The 22761-nt window shown below is 38.7% G+C and overlaps 1 protein-coding gene and 1 long non-coding RNA gene across 4 annotated transcripts in view; one reads left to right on the top strand and one right to left on the bottom strand.

The window, feature by feature from the left end:
* The window catches only part of RFTN2 (raftlin family member 2), a 94194-nt gene that overhangs the window by 46073 nt on the left and 25360 nt on the right, over window positions 1-22761 (bottom strand). For 2 of the 3 annotated variants that reach the window (XM_010381632.2, XM_030916514.1), the window contains exons 2-5: window positions 17473-17656; window positions 15151-15265; window positions 10501-10780; window positions 7822-8031 (exon numbers count right to left, since the gene is read on the bottom strand). In XM_010381632.2, coding sequence (XP_010379934.1) covers window positions 7822-8031; window positions 10501-10780; window positions 15151-15265; window positions 17473-17656 — 789 coding nt within the window. The remainder of the gene's footprint in view (window positions 1-7821; window positions 8032-10500; window positions 10781-15150; window positions 15266-17472; window positions 17657-22761) is intronic. The other variant, XM_030916515.1, reaches the window with a different exon arrangement.
* Window positions 15183-21783, top strand: LOC115893220. Its single transcript, XR_004053196.1, has 3 exons — window positions 15183-15364; window positions 17422-17518; window positions 19371-21783. It is a non-coding gene; the product is annotated as an uncharacterized LOC115893220 (long non-coding RNA).

The following is a 22761-nucleotide window of genomic DNA, read 5'->3' as shown; positions in this document are numbered from 1 at the left end:
AGATTAATGTTTTCGTGCCTCCTAACACAACATCCATTCTGCAGCCCATGGATCAAGGAGCCATTTTGACTTTCAAGTCATATATTTAAGGAATACATTTTGTAAGGCTATAGCTGCCATAGATAGTAATTCCTCTGATGGATCTGGGCAAAATAAATTAAAACCTTCTGGAGAGGATTCACTATTCTAGATGCCATTAAGAACATTTATGATTCATGGGAGGAGGTCAAAATATCAACATGAACAGGAGTTTGAAAGAGGTTGACTCCAGTTTTCATGGATGACTTTGAGGGGTTCATGTGGTGAAAATAGAGCTAGAATTAGAAGTGAAGCCTAAAGATGGGACTAAATTGCTGCAATCTCATAGTAAAGCCTGAATGGATGAGGAGTTGCTTCTTGTGGATGAGCAAAGAAAGAAAGTGGTTTCTTTCTTTTTTTGTTGTTGTTTTTTTGAGATGGAGTCTCACTGTGTTGCCCAGGCTGGAGTGCAGTGGCACGATCTCCGCTCACTGCAACCTCCACTTCCCAGGTTCAAGTGATTCTTGTGCTTCAGCCTCTTGAGTAGCTGGGAATGCAGGCATGCACCACCATGCACAGCTAATTTTTGCATTTTTATTTATTATTTATTTATTTATTTTTGAGACTGAGTTTTGCTTTTGTTGCCCAGGCTGCAGTGCAATGGCATGATCTTGGCTCACTGCAACCTCTGCCCAGATCAATCAAAGGTTCAAGCAATTCTCTTGCTTCAGCCTCCCAAGTAGCTGGAATTACAGGTGTGTCACTATGTGTGGCTAATTTTGTATTTTTATTAGAGACAGGGTTTCACCATGTTGGTCAGGCTGGTCTTTGTATTTTTAGTAGAGATAGAGTTTTACTATGTTGGCCAGGGTGGTCTCAAACTCCTGACCTCAAGTGATCCTCCTGCCTCGGCCTCCCAAAGTGCTGGGATTATAAGGGTAAGCCACTGTGCCCAGCCTAGAAAGTGGTTTCTTAAAATGGAATCTACTCCTGGTGAAGATGCTGTGAACACTGTTGAAATGACAATGAAGGATTTAGAATATTACATAAACTTAGATGATAAAGCAGTTGGAGGGAGGGTTTGAGAGGATTGACTCCCATTTTGAAAGAAGCTCTACTGTGGTTAAAATGCCATCAAACGGCATCATATGCTAGAGAGAAATCTTTCGTGAAAGAAAGAGCCAATTGATGCAGCAAATTTCATTGTATTATTTTAAGAAATTGCCACAGCTGACCAGGCGCAGTAGCTCATGCTGTAATCCCAGCACTTTGGGAGGCTGAGGCAGGTGGATCACTTGAGCTCAGGAATTCAAGACCAGCCTGGGCAACATAGTAAGACCTTGTCTCTAAAACAATAGCCAGCGTGGTGGTGGATACCTTGCTTGGTCCCAGCTACCTAAGAGGCCAAGGTGGGAGGATTGCTTGAACCCAGGAGGCGGAGGTTGCAGTGAGCTGAGATCACATCATTGTGCTCCAGCCTGGGCGACTGGGCAAGACTCTATGCCAAAAGAGAAAAAAATTAAATTAGAAATTGCTACAGCCACCCCAACCTTCAGCAACCACCACTCTGATCAGTCAGCCGCCATCAACACAGAGGCAAGACCCTCTACCATCAGGCTGGTCTCAAACTCCAGGCCTCCAGGTATTCTCCCACCTCGGCCTCCCAAAGTATTGGGGCTACAGGCATGAGCCACTGTGCTGGCCCATTCTTTTCAAATATATTCATCTTACATAAAAGCCACTCAGTCTTAAAGTAATATTGACACTCCAGGAAGAGTTATATTCTGCAAACTTGTGAACTGGTGTACTCCTTGGCATAAGGCTGCATATCCTGAGGGTACTCGAACCCTGGTTTGAAAAGCACATGTTTGAAGGGCTCCCAGAGAATGGTTTACTTTTCTGGACATGTCTTGTCTTTTAGCAGGACATGACATTGACATTCTTGTAAAGGTGCAGAGAGGTAACACTCCATTGTAGTATTTTTGGTTCCCATGTCATTTTTGGTATTCAGCTGCCCAGAGTTGGGCCCAGGAGCATCTTTGAAGTAGAGGGCAGGCAGGTATGGTAACTCTAAAAAGAATCTTAGCCTATCCACTTCTTTCCATCGCCACCATCATCTCTCAGGGACCACTGCAACAGCCTTTTAACAGCCTACCCACCACACTTCCACTCTTGACCTCTGTGATCCATTTCTCATAATGAGGGCAAAGAAATTCCTCTCCTCTCCTCTCCTCTCCTGTCCTCCCCTCCCCTCCCCTCCCTTTTTCTCTCCCCTCCCTTCCCTTTTCTCTCCTCTCTTTTCCTTTCCTTTCTTCTTTTTTTGAAATGGAGTCTCACTCTGTTGCCTAGGCTGGAGTGCAGTGCAGTGGTGTGATCTCGGCTCACTGCAACCTCTACCTCCCAGGTTCAGGAGATTCTCCTGCCTCAGCTTTCTGAGTAGCTGGAACTACAGGCGCCCACCATGCCTGGCTAATTTTTGCATTTCTAATAGAGACGGGGTTTTTCCATGTTGGCCAGGCTGGTCTTGAACTCCTGACCTCAAGTGATCTGCCTGCCTTGGCCTCCCAAAGTGCTGGGATTACAAGTGAGAGCCACTGCACCTGGCTAGAAATTCTTTAAAAAATGCAAATGAGATCATGACTCCCTCTTTAAATCTTTAATGAAAGAATTGGAATAAGTATCTTGGTAAAAGCGCACACTCCATCTAGGTGGCTCCACCACTTTCCAGTTGTGTGAATGCAGGCACCTCATGCAAAATTTCTGTGCTTCAGTTCCTTCATATGTAAAAGGAGAATAAGCATGGCCTGGCACGATGGCTCATGCCTGGAATCCCAGCACTTTGGGAGGCCAAGGCTGGAGGATCACTTGAAGCCAGGAGTTTGGGACCAAGCAGGGCAGCAAAGTGAGACCATCTCTACAAAAAATTTTAAAAAATTAGCTGGGTGTGGTGGTATGCATGGAGTCCTGGTTACTTGCGAGTCTGAGGTGGGAGGATGGCCTCAGCCCAGGAGTTCAAGGCTAGTGAACTATGATTGTGCCCTTGCACTCCAGTCTGGGTGACAGTGAGACCCCATCTACAAATAAATAAATAAATAAATAAAGTAAATATATATATATATATTCCTTTTTTTTTTTTTGAGACGGAGTCTTGCACTGTCGCCCGGGCTGGAGTGCAGTGGCATGATCTTGGCTTACTGCAACCTCTGCCTCCTGGTTCAAATGATTCTCTTGCCTCAGTCTCCTGAGTAACTGGGATTATAGGTGCATGTCACCACACCCAGCTAATTTTTTGTATTTTTAGTAGAGAGGGGTTTCACCATGTTGGCCAGGCTGGTCTCAAACTCCTGACCTCGTGATCTGCCCACCTCAACCTCCCAAAGTGCTGGGATTACAGGCATGAGCCACCGTGCCTGGCCACAATCATCTTTACCTCACAGGTTGCTGTGGGGACTAAATGAGTTAATGAATGCAAAATGCTTAGCACGATGCTGGTGTAGAGCAAGTGCAAAATAGGTGTTAGCTGCTGTCGTTGCATTCTTCCTGTTTAGGACCCTGTAGGGACTGCCTGTTGCCTACCTCTTCCACTGTGTCCAGAGCCATACTCTTGCTTGCCTTGCTCCAGAAACACAGACCGTTTCCCAGTTCCTCTTCTCTGCCCTAAGGTCTTTGTACCTTTAGATGTGTTTCTCCGGCCTATAATGGCGTACCTCTGGTTCTCCCAGGTCTGCTCCTCTCCAGCTGCCCAGTCTCAGTGTGATTGCTGCCTTCTCAGAGGGGACCTCCTGACCACCTCTTTAAGTGGATTCTTCCCTGGTACTCTCACCATAATATCCTCTACAGTCATGTCACACAATTTTCTTAGTTTTGAAATTAGATACATTTGTTTTGACACTTTCACTGCCTGACTGCCCGATGCCACACAGCTAGCACCTTGCGAGTAGGGAAGAGTATTATAAACCCAGTGCCTGGCATGGGACCTGGCATATATGGAATGAGTTTCAATGTTATTACTCCGTCCCCACTCTTCGTTGTGCTACCTCTCCTCCACTAGTGCCACACAAACATTTTTACAGGAGTGGAAAGATTGAAATGAGTAACAAGTGAAGTCTGAAAAGAATTCTTAAAAAATCAAAATGTAGCCTTAAGATGTGGTATCCTAAGGTGGGGAAAGACTACGCTCTGGGGGTGGTGGGGCATTTGGAGGCTGGTGAAGTGTAGGAACCTTGAGGGTCATCGTGTGTGTGTGTGTGTCCCAGGGTGTGCTTCACAGCAGAAAAGGCTGTTAGAGTGAGCGTGGAGGGACACTGAGAAGGAATTTCACAGATCTTACAACTTTTACACTCTGACTGCTGCAGTAGAAAACTTTTTAAACATTTGTCTCCCACCTCTGTGTTTCTGGAGGGAGGTATTTTATTCAGTGTGATTTGTGGGGTAATATATTTAAATTTCTGAGTGCTATCTGGTTTTGTTCTTCCATTCCTCATGGTGGGCTAACTTCTTACAGTATTTTGGAAGAGGATAGAAGCAAGACCAAACAAAATATGCATTGTCTGCCCCTACCCCCCTCCCCATGTGCTTTAGATGTCAGGCATCAAACATACCAAAACAAAGCGACCAATTCAGCCCTGCTTCCTCTGACTTGCTTCTCACAGTGACACAGATATTGGTCACAATTTCCCCTCGGCAACCTCCCTGTGTACTCCCAGGAAAGTCCCAAATGACGTGCCCAGTTGCCAGACCCCGCAGACCGATGTGGCTCGTGAGGGGCTTGCCATAGCCTGCAATGTCAAATGTCTAATGAGACATTCCAGAGCTGCTGAGAGGGGAAGATTCTGCACCCCCCTCTCCGTGACCCCCTTCCACCCCATGAGCTGCTGAGAGAGGGAGTCACCCTGGGGCTCTCTAAATAGATTCTGAGGCTTTAAGAACAAAAGCCACACAGAGCCTGGCTGGCAACTGCTGTGGCTAATTTTATTTTCATCAGGCAAGACCCAAGGCAGGGATGCCTGAGAGAGATTGCGAAAAGCGTATGTTTTGTTTTTCTGTTCAGCAGTTAGTCACACACCAAAATTTGAAATGGCTTCAACTAAACTTTTTGGAGAGAAGAGAAACAGGAGAGAAAAAGAAAGAGAGAGAGAGATTATGAAGCACAAACCAACCTCTAAATAGATGATCCACACTAAAAGTACTGTAATTGCACATAACAAGTGGCAGGAAAGAAAACTAACACCAGAAAATGAACTCTGACTGTAGGCTAGGCATTCTGGAAGTCACTTTATTTTATTATATCTTATTACATCATCACAACAATAAAAAGTAGGAGTATTTTTATTCCTCTTTAAGAAACTGAGACTCAGTGAGCTCAACTAACTTCCCAAGATGACACAACTAATAAGTAGAAGACATAGGATTTAAACCTTGGTCTGATTCTAAAGCCCATGTTTTTCCAATGAAACTTTGCTGTTACTAAAGTAAAAGACCAAGTGGATGGGACTGTAAACTAGTTCAACCATTGTGGAAGACAGTGTGGCGATTCGTCAAGGACCTAGAACTAGAAATGCCATTTGACCCAGCCATCCCATTACTGGGTATATACCCAAAGGATTATAAATCATGCTGCTATAAAGACACATGCACACATATGTTTATTGTGGCACTATTCACAATAGCAAAGACTTGGAACCAACCCAAATGTCCATCAATGATAGACTGTATTAAGAAAATGTGGCACATATATACCATGGAATACTATGCAGCCATAAAAAAGGATGAGTTCCTGTCCTTTGTAGGGACATGGATGAAGCTGGAAACCATCATTCTGAGCAAACTATTGCAAGGACAGAAAACCAAACACCACATGTTCTCACTCATAGGTGGGAATTGAACAATGAGAACACTTGGACACAGGGCAGGGAACATCACATACACTGGGGCCTGTCTTGGGGCGGGGGGAAGTGGGAGGGATAGCTTAGGAGAAATACCTAATGTAAATGACGATTTGATGGGTGCAGCACACCAACATGGCACATGTATACATATGTAACAAACCTGCACATTGTGCACATGTACCCTAGAACCTAAAGTATAATAAAATAAAAAAATAAAAGACCAAGTGGAAGAAGCTTCCAATAACCAAAAAATGCTAAGAAATATTTTTAATTTATACACACACACACACACACACACACACACACACACACACACATATATATGTATTTTTTTTTTTTTGAGACAGGGTCTTACTCTGTCACCCAGGCTAGAATGTTGTGGGTACAATGACAGCTCACTGCAGCCTTGACCTCCCTGGGCTCAGGTGATCCTCCCACATCAGCCTTCTGGGTAGCTGGGAATACAGGTGGCTGCCACCATGCCTGACTAACTTTTTGCATTATTTGTAGAGATGAGGTTTCGTCATATTGCCCAGGCTAGTCTCGAACTCCTGGACTTAAGCAATCTGCCTGCCTTGGCCTCCCAAAGTGCTGGGATTACAGGTGTGAGCCACGGTGCCTGGCCTACTGAAAAATACTAAGAAATATTTATTAAGCACCTGCTATGTGCCAAGCACTCTGCAAGGTGTTATATTTCTGGGGTGCTCCAATGGGTTTGGTCCTTAATACTGCTAGTTAAAAGGGCCTATTGGAACATGACTCCTGATAATTTAAAATATCATCCAAAGTCTTTAGTTGGAGCAGTTAAGGTAATACTAGGCTGATTTAACAGTAGTAAGGTACAGGGAGATCTTATTTGTTTTTAATTCTTTCCTCTAACCTCACAGAGTTGAGTTCCTAATTATCCTGGATTTCATAACCTTCACCTTTCCTAATGCATTTTTCTAGTGTCATTACTACCTTTCCTTTTTCTTTTTTTTTCTTTTTTTTGAGACGGAGTCTTGCTCTGTCGCCCAGGCTGCAGTGCAGTGGCCGGATCTCAGCTCACTGCAAGCTCCGCCTCCTGGGTTTAGGCCATTCTCCTGCCTCAGCCTCCCGAGTGGCTGGGACTACAGGCTCCTGCCACCTCGCCCAGCTAGTTTTTTGTATTTTTTTAGTAGAGACAGGGTTTCACCGTGTTAGCCAGGATGGTCTCGATTTCCTGACCTCGTGATCCGCCCGTCTCGGCCTCCCAAAGTGCTGGGATTACAGGCTTAAGCCACCGCGCCTGGCCTCCTTTTTCTTTTTTTAACACTCATCTCTGAAAAAAATTTTCTAGAAAGTCATTTTTGATAATATGTTATAGTTTGTCTTTGTTTTCGTGATAGACACAAATAATTACATACTCCATTGTAACTAAATGAGAAAGGCTACAGAGGGATGAAAGACAAGGGGAAGACGGAAATAAGAACAAAGCCAACGTCACTTTCTAAACCAAAGATGACTTTTCTATACAAATTATAGAAAGAATCAGGTATAGACTGACTATAAACATGGTAGATAGCGTTCAAAATTGGGATAATGTAATAAATATGAATAGTAACCATGAAATGCCATCATAAACTTCCCATTTGGACTATTATAGTACATCTTATTTGGAAAATTCTCCTCAATCACACGGTGGTTTCCCAATTACAACCCAACAGCGAACATTTTATGTTATAATTCTGCCCACCCTCCTTAAGTGTCCATTGTGCTGAAGGAGCTTTAAGCTTTTAAATTAAAGCTTATGTATCTGTGTAACAGCTGGAATTTATTTCCTTAGGAATGGTGTCTGTCCTTTCAGCCATAGAACTTGAGAGGTAAAAACATTTTCACTGATTTTGATACAAGTTCAAATTCTTCAGATATAAAATATCATTAACATAAAACTTACCTTTAGATGTTTCCCAGAATACAAAAGAATCAATTAAAGACAAGCCTTGTTTATAATAAAAGGTAGTTAACTCCAGCCAATCAGCATCAAGTGTACTAATGACTGATCCTTTTCTTGTTACTTTCATTGACAGGATGCCTTCCTGATAGGCCAAGGAGGTTGAATCATCATCAAAAACATTGAAGACTGTATACAGTTTGTTGTCTGAGGCTAGACATTCAGAAGGAGAAAAAAGGGGAAAATTATAATTTTGTTGATCAAAGATTCCTAATTCTTTTCAGTAATCATGAGATATTCCAAGCATACAAACAAGCACTCAGCTTAATCAAATGTCAATATTATGCTATATTTGCTTCAGACTATTTTTTCAAAGAAATGAGAAATGGATACAGTTGAGGCTACTATGTAGTATCCTCTAATTCTGTTCTCTGGAAATAAGTACTATAATGAAGTTGGTGTTTATCATTCTCATGCAAGCTTTTAATCTTTTAATACACACTAATATACCCATAAATGATATGTAACATTTTACAGTTTGAAAAATTTTTTAAAAGTGGTATTCTACTGTAGATATGAATTGACTTTTTGTTCAACATGCCTTTAAAATGTAAATAACCATATAGATCTTATTCATTTATTTTAACTGCTACATAGTATGCCAATGTTCTAGTCTCCTTTTGGTGGACATATGTATTATTTCCAGTTTTTTTGTTATTATAAACTTTATATCTTCTTGGACACATGTGAGAGTGACTCTAGAATAGACATGGAAATGCTGGATCATATCTTCTGCTTTATTAGGAATTGGCAAATTCTTAACGTGGGGTCAATGGATCCACACCTACGTTTGTGTTTTAGGAAGTTTAACATCACCTGTATGACAGACAAAAGTATCTAGATTCCATGGATTTCACCAGACACTCAAAGAGGCCTTTTGTGAATTCTTGCTACCCCCATTCTCCCTCTTCTAATTAAGAACCACTACTACAGAAAAGTTATTGAGAAGTATGTAGTTTAAAAATATTGAGAGAGAGAATCTAAAGATTGACAGTTACATTAAGTACCATATTGGATTTAGAACTTAAAGAAATAGAAATAGACATCTGATTTGCTCAAAGTAAGGGTGGGAACTCACATGGAGTGTAAAGGTAGGAATGGGTGGAAGATAGTGAATACCTCTCTGACCGTAATTCCAATACCTCTTGTTCACTATTACATTCTGATATGGTTTGGCTGTGTCCCCACCCAAATCTCATCCTGAATTGTAGTTCCCATAATCCCCACATGTTGTGGGAGGGATCAGATAGTGACAGTTGAGTCATGGGGGCGGTTTCCCCCATCCTGTTCTAATAGCAGTGAGTTAGTTCTCACTGAAGAAGGACATGTTTGCTTTCCCTTCTTCTCACGTGAAGAAGGACATGTTTGCTTTCCCTTCTGCCATGGTTGTCAGTTTCCCAAGGCCTCTCCAGCCATGCTGGACTATGAGTCAATTAAACCTCTTTCCTTTATAAATTATCCAGTCTCAGGTATTTCTTTATTTGCAGCATGAGAACAGACTAATATACATTCCTATAAGTTTTACATTGCAAAAAAATCAGGGACATTGTTAGCTAGGGAATGAGTGAGAAAAGAGGAGGGTGGTGGTGATGGTGGTGGAGACGGGTGCGATCTAAGTTGGTAAATGCTCCCAGTTATTTCTTCAGGAGGTGGAACTTATATGGCTAAATGAATCTCTGCCATGTATAGGATGCTAAGCACATCAAAACATAACCCAGAAAGCCTGACACCAAGGCGTGCTCCTCCAGTGCCAACACCGACTGAAGGATCAGTTAATAGCAGTTAATATAGAGCTTATTCTGTACCAGGCACTGGGTTAAACACTTTGTAGACATTTCTTATTTACTTCCCACAACAACTCAGTGAGGGAGTTCTTACTATTACCCCTTTTTATAAAGAAATTGAGGTATCTGATTCCAGAGCCCATGTTGTTAATGCTAAGGTATATGTAGCCTTTGCTTTTCTCTGATAGTGCTTTTTTAAAGCATGCCCACAAAGGTATCAGAAAAATTTGAACAGTCCCAAATGCATGAATAAAATATTCAATTTCTTGGGAAGACTTGCTAGCTGGCACAGAAGAATACAACTGTTGTTCAAAGTTATTTTAGGATGCAGGCACTATTGTTATATTAATTGTTTCATCATGATGTGCCAGTTTCACATTCTAATTGATGATCAAAGAAAGCCAATTAATTTCAAAGGTGAAAAGCATCCATGAAATGGGAAAGGCCAAAATGAAAATTCTCACACGCTGTTTATTAGTACAAACATAAATCAGAACAGCTTTTTAGACTTAATAGACTCACTTATTTGGTACACATGTACGGCCTCCAATTTACAAGGGAGTTTTGGATGACTAAATAGAAACCAATCTTCAACACAAAGTTTCATTATGTGGATGGCATTGTATGTGCTGCCAGAAACAACTGTCTAAAAAACTGCCATGCCTTATTGCTGGCTGTAATAATTTTTAAAAATCATGACAAGTTTGCATTAGTTCATTTAGTCATTATAATCTTTAGCAATTTACTTTGCCTCATATTTCTAAAAGAAGACCTCAAAAACGTATTTTGCTTAATCTAAACTGTAGTATATTCTCTTTCTACTAATCTTGTCTATTACCTTCTTCCTTTCTTGATTTAGAGGAACTAGGGCTGCCATTTTGTTCCATTTGATAGTGTCCACTTTCATGATGAAGTTCTTCCTCAATTCCACTTTCAGATGATTGCCCACTTAATGTCCCTTCATTCCAACTTCTGCAGTTTTCATCTGAACCGTGTCTCACATGTAGCATCGATTCTATATCTCCATCATGGTTGGTTCCATTGCAGATTTTAGATGGAGAATAATGCTGTGATATGAATCCAACAAATTTCATTCCTCTTTTAGCAGCGACATTAATCTGATATTTAAAAAGAGATGGCAGAACAAAATATAAACTCTATTTTCATTGATTACTTTATCAATTAACCTTTAGGCTTATTGAGGAGATCCACTAGAAGATGGAGTAACCTGACCAGTAACAAAAGACTCATTCATAAACTAATGAATCACCTGTAAAATAGCACTGCCCCCAAGACCATGCCACATGATCATCATGACCTTCAAACAGAACCAAACATACTTTATAAATTATGAAAACAGGAATTATTTTTCTCTGAAGGGCCACTGTTTGGGAAGAACTAATAATTTTGTAGCATGATTTTTACAGACCATTTAACAATGATGTCTCCAGTTGGAGCAAAATTAAAATCTATTCCAGGAAATCCCTAAAAATAACATTACCAAATACATCTTCATTAACAAAGAAGAGCTTTATTAGTTTAAAAGCAAAACTACATGTATTTTGCTTTTAAATTTAATTTAAATTAATTAAAAGAGTCTTTGTTCTATTTGTCTTCTTCATGTGTTCAACCGGCAGCTCCTTTGAAGGCTGACATAGAGGACTATGTCTTATTCTTCTTTGTATTGCAGTGTTTTGTACTCATAGGTGCTCTATAAGTACTTGTTAAATTAGTTAACTATAAACTACATGTATATAGAACTATATATATTTTGCTTTTAAATTAATAAAGCTTTTCTTTGTTAATGAAGATGTATTTGGTAATGTTAATTTTAGGGATTTCTTGGAAGAGGTTTTAGTTTTGTTTATATGACGGTGACAAAGAAAAATGTTAAAAGACCGATGCTTGACAAATGTGTAGGTATAAAGCATAAGCCCAATTCATACCACTACTCTTACAAAGCTTTCTGATCGGCTTACGTCTTTATGCTATTGTCTCCCATCTGGGCCAAATACATAGGATTAGATTCAATCCTACCAGTTAAAGAATAGGATTCTGAAGCATATAATATAATACCAGTGAAATAATTTCGAGAACTTAAGAATGCTTATTTTTACATTTAGCACTTTTCCCATTGACATATCTGTAAGATTTAGCTTTTGTTTAAATGTAACAGCCAAAAACCTAAGGCATGTTCCTCTCTGCTTTTACTTCGTTTCTTTGTTCTATTTGTCTTTTTCATGTGTTCAACTGGCAGCTCCTTTGAAGCCTGACATAGGGGACTATGTCTTATTCTTCTTTGTATTGCAGTGTTTTGTATTCATAGGTGCTCTATGAGTACTTGTTAAATTAGTTAAATGAAGAAATAGCAATGTTTTTTATATGGCTACTGTTTTAAATATTTAAATTAAATGTTGTAAATGTTACCTGGGAGGAGAAGAAAGAATTATGATGGAGGTTGCAAATGCAAACATTTAGAGTCAGAATGAAATGGAATGAGAAAAGCCAGGAAGAACTGGGGCAGAACAGAGAGCAATGCCCAGTCAATGGGGGCAACTTAATTCACTCAGCTCCAGCTTGTGAGGCAGAAGAATTCTGAGAGGGGGGAGAGTGTGGGTGTGTGGAGCTAGGACAAGGGACTAGGGCTGGTGAAATATCATTTGTTTCTATGAATTAACATATTGAGATTATAACAATTTAAAACAACCACCAGTTTTCCTTTATATCAGTTGTCCTGGGAGAGAAGGAGAGGGAGGGATAGAGATACGGCATTCTGCAGGTAGAAATGGGTGAATTTGTCGCCAGTGCTTCCTCTAGGTCTTATTAGCTGATTTGAGTGAAAAGATACAGAAAAGCTTTTTTCTATTACTTGGAAATTTTATCTGGAAAGGACTGGTAACAAATATAGTATTTTTTTCCCGATTTTTTAAGTTGGAGGATTGATATTTTTAAAATGTTATTTTTAGTTTAAAATTCTGAGAAAAATACTTGTAAACCTAATTTTAAAATTAGAGTGACCACTGGTATAATGTTAGAACTTGACTTAAAAGTTAGCTGTTCAACAACCAACTCTTTACACAAGGCAGCTGCTCAAAAATATTTGGCAATTCATCTCAGGCTCTTGTTCTTACTGGGAGCAATGCTCAAATATTTCATGTGCTATGTTTCCTGAAGCTTTTCTCTTAATGAAATAACCCTGTTACTCGAATTGCTGAAATAACAGTACTTTCCTGTTTAAATAGATCTGTAACTGTGTCCAGGAAGTCACATGCAAAACAAAGGCTCTGATGGTGATCTATTAAGACTAAATTAGTAGCTACATTTTTGTTTTCAAAAGAAATTTGCTGGCGTGGATTTATTACCAGAAAAAAAAATTTCCCAGAATAGTACTAATAAGCAATATATGTAGTTTGTTAATAAAATTTAGTCTCAAAGACTATTCCTAAAAACCCCTATTGAATAGTGACTTTGTACCTAAATGGGAAATAATCATTAGCAACTATAACTGGCTATCCCCAAACCACAGATATTACATGCATGGTATTTAACGCTTGGAAACAACTAGAGAAACAAGTGAACACATTCCAGTTTCTTACCTGAAAGGAAATGCCTTAGATTTTAGCTGTATGTATTTAAATAAAAAGTAAAACCTTATAAATATGTCAATGCAATGGAAAAGAAACACCTTTCATCATAAAATCCCATCAATTTAGAGTATTTATGAATGTACAACTTTTTTGTTTTAATCAGTATACATACAGCATTTAACTTTTCATTTAAATTTCAATTAAGTTATATTGTATAGACTTTTCTTGACAGTCAATATAGTTGTCATGTTTAATGCCTATAAAATATTCTATTATATTAATCCATCATTGTTTCTTTCAAAGTCTTCCAGTTATTGAGAATTTGGACCCTTATTCACTGTTGATTAAATATCTTTGTATAAAAATGTTTTTTTCCCCCTTTCAATTATTTTCTTACAATCAGTTCCTAAGGAGGGGATTAAAAAATAAAATGGGATTTATGGCCAGGCATGGTGGCTCACACCTATAATCCCAGCACTTTGGGAGGCCACGGCAGTAGGATCGCTTGAGCCCAGGAGTTTAAGACTAGCCTGGGCAACACAGACTCCTGTCTTTACAAAATAAAAAAATTGGTTGGGCGTGGTGTCACATGCCTACAATCCCAGCTACCAGGGTGGCTAAGGCAGGAGAATTGCTTGAGTTCAAGAGTTGGAGACTGCAGTGAGCTATGATTGTGCCACTATACTCCAGCCTATTTTCTTTAACAACAACAACAACAAAAGGCAAAACAGGATTTATGATTCTTCTTACTAACTAGATATTCAAGAATGCTGCATTAATTTGTTACAATGCCAGTTGTACTATGAATGTTAGCTTTTCTTTGTTGTTGTTGTTATTATTATTATTATTGTTATTATTAGAGATAGAGTCTTGCTCCGTCACCCAGGCTGGATTTTAGTGGCTTGATCACAGCTCACTGCAGGCTCACTTCTGGGCTCAGGTGATCCTCCTGTTTTACCCTCCTAAGTACATGGTACTATAGGCATATGCCACCACATCCAGCTGATTTTTTTTTTTTCAGTTTTTGTAGAGTTGGAGGTCTTACTATGTTGCCTAGGCTGGTCTTGGAACTCCTGGCCTTAAGTGATCCTCCTGCCTTGGCCTCCCAAAGTATTGGGATTACAGGTGTGAGCCACCACACCTGGCCTTAACTTGTCTTAAAGCTTTGCAATACTGGATTTTAATTAAATTTCCCAGTTTAATACTGGTGAGGTATTAGTTCTCAGTTTTTATTACATTAAACATTATTAGGTTGAACCTGTTACCAACTGTCTCCTAATTATTGACGTTTCTTTCTTTTACATTTGCTGTCCATGGTCTCTGTCCACTTAAGATTGCATATTACTTTCATGGATTTGTATTCCTTTCCTGTAATGTATATTTTGAAAATGAAGCTCCATAGGACACGTCTGTTGCTGATTTCTCTTTGATTCTTCTTTTTTAAGCTTAGTTCTCCTAGTACAGTTAAATTATATTTATATACTCAAACTCCTTAATCTATTCATTGAATATATTTACTTTTTCTGTTTTCTTTTTTTTATATTAAAAAATTACCTCTTTATCTCATCTGAACTGTGGAATTTATTCTCTGCAGAACAATTGTCTACTTTCCCAACAGCCTTCATTAAATAATGGTTGTTCCTCTATTTTATTTCATCAAGTTTGTCATTAAACTTCTTATATTTGGTTAAATTTAGTTCTGATTGTCCCTTTTGTTTCACTGGACTGTATTTCTGTTTTAAACTCTTTACAATTGGCACAAGTACTTCGATACATTTTAAATTCTGGTAGAAATGTTGCCTGTCATTTCCTTATTCTTTTTAGGGTAAAAAAGGAAACTGATGAAGATGAAATACCAAATGTTTCTCAATATCCCATGAAAAAGTGCATACATTTAGTACCTTTTCTATCAGTTCTTTTGCTGTGTCATTTGTTTGTCCCTCAGAAGTTAGGGGACATTCCTCAATCACAAGCCTTGGGCGTCTTTGTCCACTGGGTGCTGCCGAATTCTTTGGGCTGTAACAGAGGAAATATGTTCATGGTTGGAGGCCAGTTGCTGTTTTTCAGCTAATATGCTCAGTGAAAATGAGTGAGCAACTCACAAACAGGGTCAAGGTAATAATTTTTTGTTATTTCAAGCCTGATGGCTATCTTCTTATTAAAAAATACCAGAAAAACACAATAACTTCTACTAACTCAAATTTCCTTATTTTGAACTGCTATTAATTTAAATTGTAATTTAGAAAGAAAAACTTCATGTCTGTAGTTTTAATAAAAGTTATAAGAAATAATTTCAGATTGTTGTTATATCTTATCGAACAAAAGCAGAAGTAAAAATTCCATTTAATGCCAATAAATATTGCCCTTTTCCCTTTTCCTTCTTTTCTGATCTTTTTTCTTTGCTTATTCTTAGCCTTGCCAGGGTACTGCTAAGTCTGTCTGAAGTAATCCTAAAAGCAGAAAAGATAATTCACACATGGTTGATAAGATTTGTAATTAGGACATAAGCATTACTACTGTGCAAAAATGTCATGTTTGCTTAGTAATGCTTGAACTAGTAAACATCTGATGAGGCTTCATATTCTAGTGAAAGCTGAAGCCTGTGCACACCCTGCCAGACATGTTAAAGTAGGCAATTACTCTATGGGAGATAGTGTTCCTTAAAATCACACCTGGAATTTTTTTAAGGCCCTTTCTTGTTTCTTGAAATTTTCCTATTTTCTTAGTTTTCCTCTAATTTCATTTTTTCCCTTCTCTGCTTAGCCCGCTCATAAAGTGATTGTTGTTGATCCATCACTATAAAGAGAAAACATAGTTTTTCCCCTGGTCTTTAGGATGGTTTGGATATACAGTCATGCACTGCATAATGATGTTTCTCTCAACAATGGATTGCATATACAGCGGTGGTCCCATAAGATTATAGAGTAACATATTTTTACTGTACCTTTTCTATCTTTAGGTATGTTTAGCCACACAAATACTTATTATTGTGTTACCATTGCTTACAGTATTCAGTCGGTAACAGACTGTATAGGTTTGTAGCCTCAGAGCAATAGGCTAGACCATCTAGCCTAGGTGCATAGTAGGCTGTACCATCCAGGTTTGTGTAAGTGCACTCTATGATGTTCACACAATGACAAAACAGCCTGAGGATACACTTCTTAGAATGCATCCCTGTCATTAAGTAACATATTAGTTGAAGGGTTGTGTAAAAAAAAAATTAAATATGTTAATCTAAGATATTTGGTTATTTTTATTCTTCATTGAAAGAACAACAGTATTTGACCATGAAAACTATCAAATTCACAGTCTAGGCTGGCAAAAATGGTTGCAGTATTGTTTGGAAAGTAGCTATTAAAATAAAAAACACTGCAATTGTTAGCTTTTCAATTCAGTTTTGGAGAAAGGTTAACAGGAGGTCTGTCCAATATGTGAGAACTTGTCATAGTAGGCCTTTCTGTTGTTAACAGTTTTAGAATGGGCCGGGTGCAGTGGCTCACGCCTGGAATCCCAGGACTTTGGGAGTCCGAGGTGGGTGAATCACCTGAGGTCAGGAGTTCGAGACCAGCCTGGCTAACTTGGTGAAACCCTATCTCTACTAAAAATACAAAAAATTAGCTGGCTGTGGTGGCAGAAGCCTGTAATCTCAACTACTGGGGAGGCTGAGGCAGGAGAATCGCTTGAACCCGGGAGGCAGAGGTTGCAGTGAGCTGAGATGGTGCCATTGCACTCCAGCTTGGGCAACAAGAGTGAAACGCTGTCTTGAAAAAAAAAAGTTTTAGAATGTAGAGATAGTTTATGTTGCCACTATTAATAAAACAATGTTGGACAGTCAGAAAGCTTAGTGAAAGTGGACTTGGTAGGTCTGCTCAGCTCTTTAGCCTAGTGTTAGTATCTGTAGCTCACTGCTACTCCTGCGTCTGCTGAAGTGGCTACAGGAGCTTCCAGGTGCCTCTGGAATCTATTTTGCTTTCCCTTTGTTCATTGACATTCTCACTTAGGACACATTTGTCTGCGAGAAGCAAAAATCAATCAGGAGTTTTAAGGAAGGAGGTGTAAAATTTCCTTGCTTCAATCCAGGTTCCACTGCTGGAAAATGTGCTTTAAACTAAAACCCCTTTAGTGTCCTTTATTCTCTGTCACTTGATTCAAAACTTTTGTTTTTCTTTTAGACAAAGAGAACTGTCACCCACACCTGCCTCTTTTTTGAACAGCATGCTTACCTTAATTTCAAGCGCGATAGCACCACTCTGTATAGGTAACTTGCAGGTAGGTGTTTTCGCTGCCCCACAGGTTGTATAACAGGATGAATAGCCCCGACAATATATCCTTTAAGATAATAGTCTTCCACTTTTGTTATTATGTCTAGAATTGAATTTATCTTGATGACTTCTGGGTTTGATGAAGCTGGAATATCAAAAGCAAAGAGAAATTTGCACATTCTTAAAATTGAATTATACATTATTTCTACCTATGTGTGATAATACTAATGAATAGGAAAAGATCTTGGTCAGGTGCAGTGGCACATGCCTGTAATCCCAGCACTTTGGAAGGCTGAAGCAGGAAGACTGTTTGAGCCCAGGAGTTTGAGACCAGCCTGAGCAACATAGCAGGAACATAGTAGGACGCTGTCTCTACAAACAAACAAACAAACAAACAAACAAACAAACATCTCTAATGGCTTAATCTCAGATAAATTTACATTAACATGTATTTCTACATTTTTAAAGTCATTTCAGAAAAAAGGAAAAGTGACCTTAAAAATTAGTAGATACATAATATCACCACTATGTCTAAAGCAGAAATACAATGAGTTTTTTCAATTAAAGCACTTTCATTTTTTAGGATTTCATTTGAGTGACTATATTTCCATTAATAGATATTGAAGATATACATAAGAGATACAATAATTTGAAGAGCCAGCCATTTTTATGACTGAACAAGATGAGATGCATAATTTCTTTTCTTTTTTTCTTTTTTGAGAGAGGGTCTCACTCTGTCCCCCAGGCTGGAGTGTAGTGACACGATCGTGGCTCACTGTAGCCTCCACCTCCTGGGCTCACGCAATCCTTCCACGTAGCTGGGACTATAGGTGCGTGCCACCACACCTGGCTAAGTTTTGTACTTTTTTAGAGGCGAGGTTTTACCATGTTGCCTAGGCTGATCTCAAACTCCTGAGCTCAAGCAAGCCTTCTGCCTTGGCTTCCCAAAGTGTTGGGATTATAGGTGTGAGCCACCGCTCCCAGCCAACATGCATAATCTCTTAAAAATAAAATTCATAATAATCTAATAGTTTAAAATGGGAGAAATGGCATTTATTAAGCAGAACTTGCCAAGTGCTTTCTTATTTCTAATTACTCTTTCAAAGCACTGTGTTTTAAGTTTATCTGGGAAGGTAAACATGTAATTTCTCATGGCACTCATGTAAATGCTTGAGTAAAGGTGAATGAAAAAGTAAAAATATCCAGTAGTTCTCTTTAATAAATAAAAATTCTAAGCGTAGTGGAAATTTGAATGAAAAATTGATTTGCAATTAAACCATTCCTTGAAGGAGAGCAAATCTGTAGAAACTATAGAATAGCACTATCTGTACAGACTTTAGAATAGTAAAAGGAAAAGAGTGTGCTATTTGGGAAAATGTTCTTAATGTGCCAGCAGTATTAATTTAAATAACAACTTTATTTGTTACAGTATTTCTCATTGTATGAAAAACAATCAAGAAGTAATATCTAGAAATAGACTTGCATTTTGATTAGCTCTTAAGTAACAAGACACATGAAATTAATTCTAGATATGGGCCTAGTGGGCTGTTGACCTCTGTCAGTGTGGTGAGTGGTGTCCAGCAAAGAACTGCTGCTGATTGCCTGAGCACAGGAAGGAGGCTAAGAAGCAGATGAGGAGGAAGGGCCAGAGGAAATCCCCTCCTCCCCTTACATTAGTATCCATGAGATGAAACAAATCCACCATCAGTGGGTATTCATGCCAACTTCGAAAACTAAAATAAGCGCTCAACGGAAAAGTTATATAAACCAGGAAGGGTCCACTTCCTCCAATTTTCACCCTCTTTTGGATTTAAATTAATATTTTACTTACAATATATTTTCTTCATCATTATGAATAGGAATGAAAACAAAGAGAATGATCCTGGACTTTGAAGAAACAGCTGGACTTCCTTGTAAACAGCCCAGCTCTGCTTGTTGGTGTGGCAATTCTGTGATTCATTTGATTTTACTCTTTAGTATTTTGACTATCAACTCTGATTTCTAAACAAAGGAACTGAAAAACTGTAACAAAATGGAAGCAACTCTTAAGACTAAGGAATGAAACATAACCTAAACTTATTTTTAGAATTATATACTAATCCTTAAAAAATTTAAAGAAAATTATTTACTGCAGGAAGTGGAAATGCCTTAGCGTGATACAAAAGAATCTTCAAAGTCTGGCCTCTGCCTCTTGATTCAGCCTCCGCTCGTGTTAGTCTTTCTCTTACATGTCTTGCTTTGGGATGCTGGAAGGACTTGGAATTTCTGAACCTGCCACTCTGTTTCATGCCACCAGACCTTCATTTCCTTCCCTATTCTCCCAGCCTGAGTTAATTATTCCTTCCTCTGAGCTGCATGTCCTACTACTGGTGCCCTTATCAGATTGTATTATAGTTATTTGTTTATGTGTCTTGGTTGTTAGAGAATTTCTTAAGGTAAGGAACCTATCGTATTCATGCCTTTCTGTGTCTAGCATGTTCCTTAGGTCACTATGTTAAATTGGAAATACTGCCCATAAGGAGAATTAAGAAATGAAGTTATTGCATAAAAAGAGGCAAGCAATCGAGATTAGCTGGTGGAAATAAAAAAAGTTAGGCTAGCAATTTCAGGAACAATTGTTCACATTATCTAGGCTTTGGAGAAAAGAGACAGAACGGAGAAAAACATAGGCAGTGACGTGGAATTTGTAAAAATTCTTTTGATCATGGAAGTGGGGATGGTTAAGAACATAGTGAGAATCCAAATAAATAGAGTTAAAGGTCATATTCACTTCAGGAGTCTCTAGCATAAGGCTCCACTGCATGTTCCTCATTTTAATGATATTACAATGAGAAAAAGCCATGTTGCAAATGAAGAAAAAATACTGAGAGGTGGAACTACATGGGAATTAATTAGCTCCATCTTTGAATGAAATCCGGAAAGAAATTTGGGAGAAGACTGTACCACTAATAATGATTTAATGAAGGAGAAGAATGTGGCTTTTATTCAGAAAAGTTCACATGAGCTTGTGGGCTTGGGAGGACTTCTGCATACTGCTGGTCTTGCTGCTCTTGCTGACTTGTTTGAAGTCACTGTCAGGGCATATGCCTCATGTTGCCTCACCTCATCTACCTTGGCATCACTGGTTGGAAGGAAACTCCAGAAATCAAGAACTCAGGGTTGGGAAAAGTCCACCCTCCTGGAGCTTTGGGTTACTTTTGGGTTAGACTTCCGGGAAATTTAGGCAGGTCAACACTCTGTTCTTTGCAATCTTACCATCATCCCAGATAGTGAAGAACTGCAAAAGCCCACACAAAAAAGGCACTTAGGAAGTTCAAAGAGGCACTTAAGATGCTACTGCATATCCATTATTTGAAAGTATTTCAATTGTTCTGTATTTTTACCAGATACTCAGCAGTTAGTAATTAATTTTATTTCATTATTTTAGTTCCATAGTAACCCCTTCACCACCCAATTAAATGTCATTTGGAGTCGGATTGTAGTAATGGCTGCACAACAAAGTGAATGTATGTAACGTCACTGAACTGTACACTTACTGATAGTTAAAATGGTAAATTTCATGTCATGTATGTTTTACTATAATAAAAAGATACATAATATATGTTAACATGTATAAAAATTGTAGTAAAAACAAAATTTTGTCATTTTAACCATTTTTTAGTGTACAGTTCAGTAGTGTTAAGTATACATGCATTATTGTGAAACAAATCTCCAGAACTTTTTCAGCTTGAAAAAGTAAAACCCTATACCCATTAAACAACTATCCATTACTTCCTGTCCTCAGACCCTGGTAACCATCATTCCACTTTCTTTTGCTATGAATTTGACTGCGTTAGGTGCCTCATATAAGAGGAATCATATTGACACAAAATCATATGGACACAAAAGTCCATAGATTGTGGTTGATAACTTAAAAAATATGAGTAGAGGTGAGCACTTGATTTTTGTGAAAGTGTGTCTTCGTAAATTGTAAACTTCACTCTAAGAATAAGGGATGTGCCTTGGCTTGGGAATCCTCCTTGTATTTTTACAACACTGTAGGCCTTTTTGTGACTGACTCATTTCACTTAGTGTAATGTCCTCAAGGTTCATCCCCGCTGTAGCATGTTACAAGATTTCCTTCCTTTTTAAGATTGAGTAATAGTCCATTGAATATATATACCACATTTTGTTTATCCATCTGTCATGAACATGTGGATTGTTTCCACCTCTTGACTATTGTGAATAATGTTGTTGTTAACATGGGTGTGTAAATAAATCTTTGAGATCCTGCTTTTGATTATTTTAAATATATGCCCAGAAGTGGGATTGCTAGATCATATGGTAATTCTGTTTATAATTTTTTGAGGAAACTCTATATTGTTTCCTATACTGGCTCAACTATTGTACCTTCCCACCAACAGTGCACAAGGGTTCTAATTCTCCGCATTCTCACTAACGCTTGTTTTTTTTTGATAGTAGCTATTCTAACAGGTATAAGGTGATAATTTATTGTGATTTTGATATGTATTCCTCTAATTATTAGTGATATTGAGAATCTTTTCACATCTTCTTGGCCATTTGGAGAAATGTCTGTTCAAACCCTTTGCTCATTTAAAAATTGGGTTGTTTCTTTGTTGTTGAGTTGTAGGAGTTATTTATATGTTCTGGACATTAACCCCTTATCAGATGTATGATTTGAAATTATTTTCTCCCATTCCACATATTGACTTTTCACTCTGTTGACTGTGTCCTTTGATGCACCAAAGCTTTTAAGTTTGATATAGTCCCATTTATCTATTTTTACTTTTGGTGCCTGTGCTTTGGTGTCATATCCAAGAAATCATTGTCAGGCCAGGCGGAGTGGCTCATGCCTGTAATCGCAGCACTTTCAGTGGCCGAAGCGGGTGGATCACCTGAGGTCAGGAGTTTGAGACCAGCCTGGCCAACATGGTGAAATCCCATTTCTACTAAAAATACAAAAATTAACCAGGCATGGTGGCGGATGGCTGTAATCTCAGCTACTTGGGAGGCTGAGGCAGGAGCATTGCTTGAACCCTGGAGGCGGAGGTTGCAGTGAGCTATCGTGTCACTGCATTCCTGCCTGGGCGAGAAGAGTGAAACTCCATCTCAAAAAAACAACAACAACAACAACAACAACAACAAAAAAAAAAAAAAAAGGAAGAAATCATTGCCAAGTGCAGGGTCATGAAGCTTTTCTTCTGTTTTTTTTTCTAGGAGTTTTATAGGTTTATTTCTTATGTTTAAGTC

This window comes from Rhinopithecus roxellana, chromosome 14, assembly GCF_007565055.1.
Source record: "Rhinopithecus roxellana isolate Shanxi Qingling chromosome 14, ASM756505v1, whole genome shotgun sequence".
Classification (NCBI taxonomy): Eukaryota; Metazoa; Chordata; class Mammalia; order Primates; family Cercopithecidae; genus Rhinopithecus; species Rhinopithecus roxellana.
Note: the sequence above shows the minus strand (reverse complement) of the source record. Positions and strands in the feature narration are given on the sequence as shown.